At 43.9% G+C, this 12336-nt stretch overlaps 1 protein-coding gene across 3 annotated transcripts in view; it reads right to left on the bottom strand.

The window, feature by feature from the left end:
• TRAPPC9 (trafficking protein particle complex subunit 9) overlaps window positions 1-12336 on the bottom strand; it is a 499958-nt gene that overhangs the window by 360213 nt on the left and 127409 nt on the right. For all 3 annotated transcript variants that reach the window (XM_033843254.2, XM_033843252.2, XM_033843253.2), the window contains 2 exons: window positions 10961-11093; window positions 8746-8909 (listed from right to left, as the gene is read on the bottom strand). In XM_033843254.2, the coding sequence (XP_033699145.1) occupies window positions 8746-8909; window positions 10961-11093 (297 nt within the window). The remainder of the gene's footprint in view (window positions 1-8745; window positions 8910-10960; window positions 11094-12336) is intronic.

Consider the following 12336-nt stretch of genomic DNA (forward strand, 5'->3'; position numbering starts at 1 on the left):
TTAGAGGAATTCACAGCGCACGGACTCTCCTCCAGCTGCAGCAGGACAGAAAACCGAATAGCTTCATTGTCGGATTTAATATGTTTTTACGCCTCAAAAGTGGGCCTTTCTGGTTCTTTCCTTCATTACTGTGCTACAAAATGGAAAGTCCAGAGGGGTTTTTCAAAATCCTATATAATGATAAGCTATCAGGAATAACAAGATAAACATAAACCAAGAGAGTAGCATATGTCACTAATTTTCCCCCCTGTGGAATTCGGTTTCGGAAATAATAGTCATCATTTTAATGCTAGAGTTTAGTTTCAGGCAGTCAAGTCATACTGGTTATGTGACACTGACACTACCAGAGGAGTCATTACTGCTGCTGACCTTCAACATCTGAGGACCTTTCATGTATGCTTCTAATTGCAGAGACTTTGCCACAATGCTGATGAGAGCAGGAAGCAGCAGGGAACGGCACCTCAGTCAAAACACTTATGAGCTGTTCATTATACCCACATGGAGCCGTTGCTTTTTGTCAAAAAATTAAGCGGGAAGTATAAAGAAATTAAGGGATGTGTATATGTATTTATGTACACAGGTATGTGTATATTTGTGTTTGTACACACACTCACGGGTATCTCAGAAGATTTGTTGAAAAGCAAATACAATAAATTCATGTCAATTTGGGCTTAATTATAATAAAATTTATGATTACTTAAGTAAAGGCAGAAGTTTGGCTCTGTGACAACCTAAAAATAGAGACGTGCTCACAAACAGACTGCAATCAGAATCACTCCATGACATGGGCGGGTGATCCCTGTCCTGATGGGGTGGATTGTAAATACTCAGCTCCAGGTCAGGAGCTTGTGATGGGGGAACACACGTGCCCCATAAGTGCCCAGATGGCGGTTCAGACCCCTGAGAGGCCCACAAAGGTCTGTGTGTCTCTGAAGTGTCCCTGATCCCTACCATATACTGCAAATGCAAAAGGATTATTTTTCTTTTTTTTTTAACATCTTTATTGGAATATAATTGCTTTACAATGGTGTGTTAATTTCTGCTGTATAACAAAGTGAATCAGCTATACGTATACATATATCCCCATATCTCCTCCCTCTTATGTCTCCCTCCACCCTCCCTACCCCATTCCTCTAGGTGGTCACAAAGCACCGAGCTGATCTCCCTGTGCTATGCGGCTGCTTCCCACTAGCTATCTATTTTACATTTGGTAGTATATATATGTCCACGCCATTCTCTCACTTCCCCAGCTTCCCCTTCCCCCTCCCCAGGTCCTCAAATCCATTCTCTACATCTGCATCTCTATTCCTGTCCTGCCCCTAGGTTCTTCAGAACCTTTTTTTTTTTTATTATTCCACATATATGTGTTAGCATACGGTATTTGTTTTTCTTTTTCTGACTTACTTCACTCCGTGAGTCTGTAAGAACAGGGATTAGAACAAGACAGGAAAGCAAGGAAGATGGAGGAGAAAAACACAACAGGGAGACAGCCTCATCCACCAGAGGGCAGACAGCAGAAGCAAGAAGAACTACAATCCTGCAGCCTGTGGAACAAAAACCACATTCACAGAAAGATAGACAAGATGAAAAGGCAGAGGGCTATGTACCAGATGAAGGAACAAGATAAAACCCCAGAAAAACAACCAAACAAAGTGGAGATAGGCAACCTTCCAGAAAAAGAATTCAGAATGATAGTGAAGATGATCCAGGACCTCGGAAAAAGAATGGAGGCAAAGGTCGAGAAGATGCAAGAAATGTTTAACAAAGACCTAGAAGAACTGAAGAACAAACAAACAGAGACGAACAATACAATTACTGAAATTAAAAATACACTAGAAGGAAATCAATAGCAGAATAACTGAGGCAAAAGAACGGATAAGTGACCTGGAAGACAGAATGGTGGAATTCACTGCTATGAATGAAAAGAAATGAAGACAGCTTAAGAGACCTCTGGGACAACATTAAACGTAACAACATTCGCATTATAGGGGTCCCAGAAGGAGAAGAGAGAGAGAAAGGACCCGAGAAAATATTTGAAGAAATTATCGTTGAAAACTTCCCTAACATGGGAAAGGAAATAGCCACCCAAGTCCAGGAAGCACACAGAGTCCCATACAGGATGAACCCAAGGAGAAACACGCTGAGACACACAGTAATCAAACTGGCAAAAATTAAAGACAAAGAAAAATTATTGAAAGCAGAAAGGGAAAAACAACAAATAACATACAAGGGAACTCCCATAAGGTTAACAGCTGATTGATTTCTCAGCAGAAACTCTACAAGCCAGAAGGGAGTGGCATGACATATTTAAAGTGATGAAATGGAAGAACCTACAACCAAGATTACTCTACCCAGCAAGGATCTCATTCAGATTCGATGGAGAAATCAAAAGTTTTACAGACAAGCAAAAGCTAAGAGAATTCAGCACCACCAAACCAGCTCTACGACAAAAGCTAAAGGAACTCTCTAAGTGGGAAACACAAGAGAAGAAAAGGACCTACGAAAACAAACCCAAAACAATTAAGAAAATGGTCATAGGAACATACATATCAGTAATTACCTTAAACGTGAATGGATTAAATGCTCCAACCAAAAGACACAGTTTTGCTGAATGGATACAAAAACAAGAGCCATATATATGCTGTCTACAAGAGACCCACTTCACACCTAGGGACACATACAGACTGGAAGTGAGGGGATGGAAAAAGATATTCCACGCAAATGGAAATCAAAAGAAAGCTGGAGTAGCAATACTCGTATCAGATAAAATAGACTTTAAAATAAAGAATGTTACAAGAGACAAGGAAGGACACTACATAATGATCAAGGGATCAATCCAAGAAGAAGATATAACAATTATAAATATATATGCTCCCAACATGGAGCACCTCAATACATAAGGCAACTGCTAACAGCTATAAAAGAGGAAATCGACAGTAACACAATAATAGTGGGGGACTTTGACACCTCACTTACACCAATGGACAGATCATCCAAAATGAAAATAAATAAGGAAACAGAAGCTTTAAATGACACAATAGACCAGATAGATCTAATTGATATTTATAGGACATTCCATCCAAAAACAGCAGATTACACTTTCTTCTCAAGTGTGCACAGAACATTCTCCAGGATAGATCACATCTTGGGTCACAAATCAAGCCTCAGTAAATTTAAGAAAATTGAAATCATATCAAGCATCTTTTCTGACCACAACGCTATGAGATTAGAAATGAATTACAGGGAAAAAAACGTAAAAAACACAAACACATGGTGGCTAAACAATATGTTACTAAATAACCAAGAGATCACTGAAGAAATCAAAGAGGAAATCAGAAAATACCTAGAGACAAATGACAATGAAAACACGACAATCCAAAACCTATGGGATGCAGCAAAAGCAGTTCTAAGAGGGAAGTTTATAGCAATACAAGCCTACCTCAAGAAACAAGTTTTAAATAAACAATCTAACCTTACACCTAAAGGAACTAGAGAAAGAAGAATAAAAAAAATCCAAAGTTAGCAGAAGGAAAGAAATCATAAAGATCAGAGAAGAAATAAATGAAATAGAAACAAAGAAAACAATAGCAAAGATCAATAAAACGAAAAGCTGGTTCTTTGACAAGATAAACAAAATTGATAAACCATTAGCCAGACTCATCAAGAGGGAGAGGATTCAAATCAATAAAATTAGAAATGAAAAAGAAGTTAAAACAGACACCGCAGAAATACAAAGCATCCTAAGAGACTACTACAAGCAACTCTATGCCAATAAAATGGACAACCTGGAAGAAATGGACAAATTCTTAGAAAGGTATAACCTTCCAAGACTGAACCAGGATGAAACAGAAAATATGAACAGATGGATCACAAGTAATGAAATTGAAACTGTGATTAAAAATCTTCCAACAGGGTCTTCCCTGGTGGCGCAGTGTTTGAGAGTCTGCCTGCTGATGCAGGGGACATGGGTTCGTGTCCCAGTCCGGGAAGATCCCACATGCCGCGGAGCGGCTGGGCCCATGAGCCACGGCCGCTGAGCCTGCGCGTCCGGAGCCTGTGATCCGCAACGGGAGAGGCCACAGCAGTGAGAGGCCCGCGTACCGCAAAAAAAAAAAAATCTTCCAACAAACAAAAATCCAGGACCAGATGGCTTCACAGGTGAACTCTATCAAACATTTAGAGAAGAGCTAACCCCCATCTTTCTCAAACCCTTCCAAAAAACTGCAGAGGAAGGAACAGTCCCAAACTCATTGTATGAGGCCACCATCACCCTGATACCAAAACCAGAAAAAGATGCTACAAAAAAAGAAAATTACAGACCAATATCACTGATGAATATAGACGCAAAAATCCCCAACAAAATACTAGCAAACAGAATCCAACAACACATTAAAAGGATCATACACCATGATCAAGTGGGATTTATCCCAGGGATGCAAGGATTCTTCAATATATGCAAATCAATCAATGTGATATACCATATTAACAAACTGAAGAATAAAAACCATATGATCATCTCAACAGATGCAGAAAAAGCTTTTGACAAAATTCAACACCAATTTATGATAAAAACTCTCCAGAAAGTGGGCATAGAGGGAACCTACCTCAACATAATAAAGGCCATATATGACAAACCCACAGCAAACATCATTTAAAAAAAAAAAAAAAAACACAACAGGAAACTTTTCTTTATCTGAAGAAAAGGGGGTCAATCAGAGGGGAGTGAGGGCATGACCAGAGACCTGCAAGGGCCCCTGACAGGTGGCAGGAAGAGGAGGGGAAGACGTGGGGCTCACAGGCAGGCCTCCCACGCGGCCAAGGCCCCGTGCACGCAGACCACCTGCAGGCAGAACACACCGAGCGCAGTCAGCACCCTCGGAGCAGGCAAGACGTGGGCACTTCATGCTCAGGGTCGTCCTTAGCGCTCCTGTGTCCTGCATTAACGCGCCAGCCGCGCAACAACCTGTGTGGTGGGAACTCTCGCCGGGTTCACTCAGCACCTCCTCTGTGACAAGCAGTGTTCTTAGTTCCCGGGCCCCGGCGCTGCAGCAGTGAGGTAAACAGACCACCCCTACCCCAGAAAGGCCTCTTACAGGTGTCGTTTTTACCTAATGAGAAAAAACTACCTGAAATACCACTCAGCTGGCACGTGGTGAGTGCTAGAAAGTAAAAGTTATTATTACTGCTGAGACATAAAATAACCCCAACAGCGCTACAAAGAAAATAACACGGACCCCGGAGGAGGCAGCGTTTAATTCCCTGTGGAAGAGCTTCACAAGGAGCTCACTCGTGTTCCCGGTTTAAGACATTTTCCCGTCTTCACATTCATAGTACATCATTTATTGATACTGACAGCTTTTTGGTACTGTAGAATATAAGTGACAGGAATTATTCCCTTTGTATATTTTGGAAGCAGATGGTTTATTTTCATTACTTTAATTCCACATGTAAATGTATGGCAGCTCGGGATGAGAATTAAAAAAGAATGACAGCTTTAATTTTTCACTTGCAAACGTGTTGTTTTGAATGGCCAGCCCGTGCTATACATGATGGAACCAGCTGTGATCCCAGATACGTCATTTAACCTCTTCGGCCTTCACCTTCCCTATCCATAGAGTGAGGGTAATAATACTTGACCCCCTGCCCTCGAAGAGGCTAAACTGAGAGCTGGGCGAGAAGGTGACTGCTGACAGTGTTGGAAGGACCCAGCCCCGGAGGCTTCTCCAGGGATTCTGCCTGGTTCCCATGAGCGTTTCCAACCTCCCACATCGCTGCCAGTAAACGATGAGCGAGGGCTGACCAGGTAAATACGGAGAGTGGCCACCTCTCAGGTTGGGCAGGGATTGGCTGGAAAGGGCCATGAGAGGATTTTCTGAGGTGATGAGAATGGTCTGTGATATATCTTGATAAGAGTTTGGGTGAGACACACGTACTTGTCAAAACTTATCAAATGGTAACTTAAGGTTTGTGTATTTCACCCCATATACATTTTACCAAAGAAAAGTAAACAAACTTGAAGTCTAATTAATGATATGCACGCTAAAGTATTAATGGGTAAAATGCACAGAAATCTGCAACTTACTTTGAACGACGCAAAAAAAACAAGATGGATCAATGGATGGATAGGAGGCTGGATAGCCAAACAGTATAGAACCTAGACGGTGGGTTTGCAGTGTTCGCTGCAAAATTCTCTCCGCTTTTCTGTATGTTTGAATATTTTTATAATGAAAGGTTCGAGAGGGAGGGAATGGCTGATACAAAGGCTGATACGTAAGAGTTCAAAAGCGTAAGAACACCAAAGGTAGGGGAACGCACTTGCTGCCTTTGAGAGACTCACACCTGGTTGGAGGGAGACCAGACCACAAGCAATGACAACTCGGAATGAAAGGGGCTCCTCAGAAGTCACCCGGGCCTCTGAGACGACAAAGGGGGGCCCCAGTCACCCAGTCTAGGAAGGCTTCCCAGAGTGACCATGAAGCAGAAACCCCAGGATACGTTAACTGCAGAAGAGGAGGCAAAGGCAGGAACAGAAGTTAGCAAGTCGGCTCCTAGTGAGAGGAGATGGTTTATCCTCAAGTTTAGAGAGACAGCACGAACGTCCAGGAAACTGAAACTAGCTCCTAACGGTCAACGTGATGAGAGTTTAAGGGGAGAGGTGGCTGAGGCTGAAGCTTGGGGCAGAGGCCCGGGATACGGGGCCTGGGGCGCAGGGACAGCAGGGGTTTCCAAAGGAGAACCCTGAGGAGCTGTGCTTCGGAAAGAAGCAGCAAGTTTGTAATGAATAATGGACACGTGGTTATCATTTGGGTTTATTTGAGAAAAGGAAGAGATATTTTCCAGTTGCTAAGCTGTGAAGGCAAGGTAAATCACAGGAGATGTGAAAAATTTTACCATTATGTACTCTGCAATTTTCTGTCATTCAATGTTCGCTTGTTCAAACATCAACCAACCCCTTTAACCACTTAATTGACTTCAGAATACCAGATGAAGGTATTTCATGTCAGGGAGGCATTTTCTACCTAATCCATATGTGTTTGCTCCTGAAAACAGGAGAGAAAGGGAAGAAAGGATGTGATTAAGGTAGGATCATCAAAATTCCCCAAAGACTCAGAGACACAAACGCAATGACCATAAAAGAAAAGAATGATTAGGTGAACCATACTAAAATGAAGAACTTGTGTTTATCCAAGGACATGGCTGAGAGAGTGTAAAGGCAGCGGGTAGAGTAGGAGGGGATATTCACACCACACAGTTCCAGCAAAGAACTTACACTCAGGATCAAAGACACCCTGCAAGTCAGGAGAGAGGGGCAGACAGACAGCGAGAGAGACAGACACACAGACAGAGAGAAACAGACAGAGAGAAGGCAGAACACCCACCGGGAAAAAAGGACAAAGCGCTGGTACGACAAAGGACCTGAGTATCCAAAACCACGTGAAAGGTGTTCAGCTTCGCTGGTCATCAGGGAAATACAAATTAAACCCTGGTGTTAGAGCATTACACCCCACCTCCCTACCGTGGATAAAATGACTACGATGCCACAGGGCAGAGGGGACTTGGGGCAGCCGTCACTCTCACACGATGACTGTGTAAATGGACTTTGGAAAAGTAGTTCTGAAGCCGAATGCCTGTGGCCCCATGGCCCAGCATCCGATCCTGGAGACCCTCACGGAGATGGCAGCCTCGGCCCACCAGTGCCAGGAGCCCCGGGACAGCAGCGTCCTCAGCAGCGCCCAGGTGCGCCCAAGCTCCCACTGGATGCCGGGCTCACCTCGCTCCTATGTCAAAGGCATGTAAACACCCTGAAATCCCACCAGCTTGCTCTCCCTGTTTTGTCTTTGTCTTTGGTCTCCCCAGACAGTATAATTTCTCTACCTTTATTAAATGACCTGATTTTACTTCCACTTACTATTCTCGATGCCCTCCCCACAACACACACACACAATATATCCCCCCTTTGATCAGTACCATTCACTAACCACGAGCAGACCAGGTCCTCTGCCGCAAGCTGCCTCACTTAATTCTTAGAACAACTTTTCATGGTAAGGACCACCTCCCCTGCTTACCCAGGAGGAAGCTGAGGCATGTGAAGGACAAAGAGCAAGTAACCAGTGAAGCCAAAGTTTAACACAGGTCTTATGACACCCAAGCTACGTGTGCCTTAGAACTAGGAAACAGAATCTGTCTTTAAGAGGGAGTGCACAGGCTCTAAGTGTTGAACCCACAGAAAACACTGGGCTGGCTGGATGGATCCTAGATGGTAATGCTTCTGAACCTGCAAATGCTTCTCTTCATTCATTCATTCCAGGATACGCTTCCCGAGATCTGATCGTTGTTAAGAGCACAGGGGATACGAAGGTGCATCCTGTGCTCCATTCTCTTCCTCTGCGTGCTCTTCACGCGTGATTAGGACAAAAATTTCACAGTGGTGTCAAATTAAAAGTGCAAGAGGGCTTCCCTGGTGGCACAGTGGTTGAGAGTCCGCCTGCCGATGCAGGGGACGTGGGTTCGTGCCCTGGTCCGGGAAGATCCCACATGCCGCCGAGCGGCTGGGCCCGTGAGCCTGCGCGTCCAGAGCCTGTGCTCCGCAACGGAAGAGGCCACAACAGTGAGAGGCCCGCGTACCAAAAAAAAAAAAAAAACTGGAAGAAATTTTTAGGCTTTCTGAACGCTGTTATCTAATGTGTCTCTTCTGCAAATAAAAAAGATAAACATTTCTGGGTCAAACCTACTTAAATTCCCTACCTTTGGTGGTGAGAATTTTTGAGGTGACTTCCAGTTTCTCCAGTGGTTCCATCCCAATATTTTCCAGTTTCACAACAAGGTGCTGAGTTTCTCCGTTGTAAAGCTGGACTGACACGTTAGTGGATATTTCATCACCAGAGGAAGGTTGCAGTGAATGTGCAGACCTAAAATAATAGTAATAATTATAATAAATTTTAGAAACACAGAAAAAAACAAAGGAAACCAATGGCATTTTAGAATTATTCACATCACCACACTTAAACATTTCAGAAACAGGGACTAGGGAGCCTTGGCTTTAACATGGAATCAGCACCCAGCGTCCAGGAACTCAAGGGCAAATTGCCACGTGATAAGCGCTGTCTACATGCAGACGCACCCTGGGTCACTGACCTGTCATCCACGTGATCGCTCTCACTGGGCCTTACTTTCTCAAGCGTGTGTGAAGCAAAAAAAATTCTTCATGATTGGATTATGGTGAGGACAAAAGTGAAACAATGAATTAATTCAAATGATCTGTGAGCATGCTGCACTCTTTGAAAATTTTTTTTAAATCTCATGCTCAGAAATGGCCTGGGAAAATCCACTGATTTAAGAAGAAAACTTAAATGAACCATTCCAAATGATAACGTGGGAAGTGGAGGAAAACGAAGAAAAATGAAAAGTACATACAACAGCCTCCACATCACAGGTAAAATCGACGAGCAACGCCGGCAACTCCTGACGGGACCCAGGGCAGCTGGCGGGTCCTCGGCACTGGTCAGCTGGGGCCCTGGACCAGAGGCCCCGAGCCTCGCCTGACACTCCCTTGAGGCTCCGGCACTACAGCCCTGGTCTGAAGCTCCAGCCTGAGTCCTACTGACTGTCACTCAATCCACAACGCTCATTACCCTGGTGTCTCCTTCCCAACCCACAGGCAGCAAACCCACTTCCGGGCAAGGAGGGACCAGTGACCACAGGGAAAAGGCTCTAGAGGCACAGTGGGGATGAAAGCCAGCCAACAACGAGGCAGGTGTGTGTGCGGGAGGTGGGGTTAAAAAGCGCATCCAAACCACATTTTCCGAAAATAACAGCGTAAAGAATCAACGTGAATCCCTTTGCATTTTATACCTGACAGTTGTTCATGAGTCAAGAAATAAACTTTCTCTGTCAAGAAAGGAAGAGTGACTCCCGTCCTCACTATAAATGACTTCTTCCCACAGTTTAGCAGGCAGTCCTTCTCTCCTTCTCAAGTGAAAGCTGCTTGTAGTCAATTTGAATTTGCAGAGAAGGTGTTTAGGAAAACTAAAACACAGCCTGCACAAATTACTCTGCCTCTCAAGCAAAGAGGATGCCAGCCCCTCTGGTACGGTGGGAAAAGAAGGAGGGAGAAAGCAGAGAACCATGCAGCCTGGCCGCAGGCCTGGCCCAGACACAGGCGCTGAGTGTCCCAAAGCACAGCGTCCCACCCATCAGAGCCCTGAGCTGGGATGAGACGAGGCTGGCACTGAGAAGGGGCCCATCAAGTAAGTGACTGAGCTGTTGAAACATTTCAGAAAATACCAAGATACACTTTATAAAAACAGCCCAAAGGATAAACATTAAAGCATTTTTCATAGGAGCAAAAATTGAGACAATCCCCAGTTCCAAAAGCAAAGAAACGAATGGTGATGAGATTCTGAGATACCTTTATGATGTATTTTTTAAGCAATTAAAATAGAAATGTTTAGCTAATGTTATACGTTTATGCAAGAAGTAATCTATGATAGTATATAAAATGTAGTATGATCTCAACTATTCAAACATCTTTTTTCATGGATAAACAGTGGAAGGAAACACCAGAAAGCATTAATAGTAATTCACTCTGAGGTTTCCCTTTCTTCTTTATGCTTTCCTATAATGCTAAAGGAAAAAAAAAAAAAAAAGACTATTTTTTAGAAGATAAGACTTTTTCTTAAGTTCTCTAAAACCTCAACTGTTTCTCACCAAAATTACAATTCCAAAGCCTAATTTCACATTTTGTTCTGATCTTGGTAAGAAACACTTCAACTATATTCCAGTTGGCTGCAAGCAGAGCACACTGCCTACTGGTTAACTCGAAGAAACTCTTCGCCTCTATTCTGGTCGTAACGATCACAGGTTAGCTCAGACTCTTGGGGCCCCTGCAGAAGGTGTACCGAACAGCACTCCTAGGTGCCCCTCTTGTCAGCAAGCAGACCCAGGGCTGCGCGTGCTCTACCTGGGCAGAGACGTGCTGATCTGCAGTCTGGGCAGAGCAGGGATGACTTCCACCGTGGAGCCGCTGGTCTTTATTCCCGGGAGGTTGTCCAGCAAACAGTCGCTGAAGACACCAAAGACCGTGGTGTGGTAACCTGGGGACAAAACGCAAAGCTTCACCACCTGAAAAGGCTTCATGAGACACCCACGCCTCAAGGCAGCCCCGGGGTGACAGGAACGCAGGGTCCCTTTCCGAACTGAGTTGAGATTTAGGCCCCGTCGCCTGCCAGGCTCGCCCACAGCTCCCACGCTCAACCCCAAGACCCTCAGTTTCCTTGAGCAGAGGTGCGAACAGAACCTGCGTGCCCACTTCACAAGGCTGGCTGCGTCCAAGCGACAGTGTATAAACTATAGATCTCACAGAGCTTAATAATTAGTGTCTCATCCCTTTACCAAGTTGCTTTTCAAATTTATCCATCTCTAAAATGAAAATGATAGTTTGTATTCCTTTCCAGGACATAATGTAACTTAATAAGTATTTGAAAAAAATGATTCAAAATCTTCTGTTGAGAGACGAAAGTTCAAGAGTCAGTTACTGTTTTTATAGCTGTCACGTGATACGGCAGATCTGCTCGATGTGTACAAGTACTACACTGTAAGATTAGCAAAATTTCCATGGAAAAAAAGCCCTCCATGGGTTAGATAAGCACTTGAAATTGTTTAAGCAAAGCTTTAAAATGGCTTTTGAAATTCTGAGATAATTATTATAAACAACATTCACTGTGTAACAAAATCAAATAATACTCGATGGCTAAATGCCTAGGGTGACAATTTTTCTGCGTTCATACTAAGTGGCTACATACCCAACAAGAAGCAAGCTGGCACCTGTACAGCCCCACCAATGCTCCCCTTTACCTCCCACCAGTTCCAACTGGCCCCTCAACTTAAAATAACTCCAATTCACGGCACCCGCATTTCCTTTTTTTTAAGTATGTTCCTTCTAAGCCCCCTTTAAATTAACTTGCGAACCTTTTCCTCCCCAGAAACCCACAGCTGGCACAATGCCCTGTCATACTGTTCTTTCTATGAAACCTGAGAGGATGTGGCTTTGTCTACGAGGCAACCTTTGTTTGCAGTTTCTTAATTAAAATCAATCATTTTCCTTTTCTCACCCACTGCTGAAGGTGACTGCAAATAAACTGAAAATCTGATGACAATCCTGTGTGTCATGTCCAGTGATACTTCACACGTAAGGCTCCCCAAACAACGGACACCAACTAGTCTGTCCCAGCGACCTCTTGTCACCGAGGCTTCACTACTCATCCGTGGACGTATTGGTCCTCGGCTGTGTGTCACTCTGAATCAAGCCTTTCGGTCCTGGCTACTTCCTCTCTCATC

The sequence above is a fragment of the Tursiops truncatus genome, chromosome 17, assembly GCF_011762595.2.
Source record: "Tursiops truncatus isolate mTurTru1 chromosome 17, mTurTru1.mat.Y, whole genome shotgun sequence".
Classification (NCBI taxonomy): Eukaryota; Metazoa; Chordata; class Mammalia; order Artiodactyla; family Delphinidae; genus Tursiops; species Tursiops truncatus.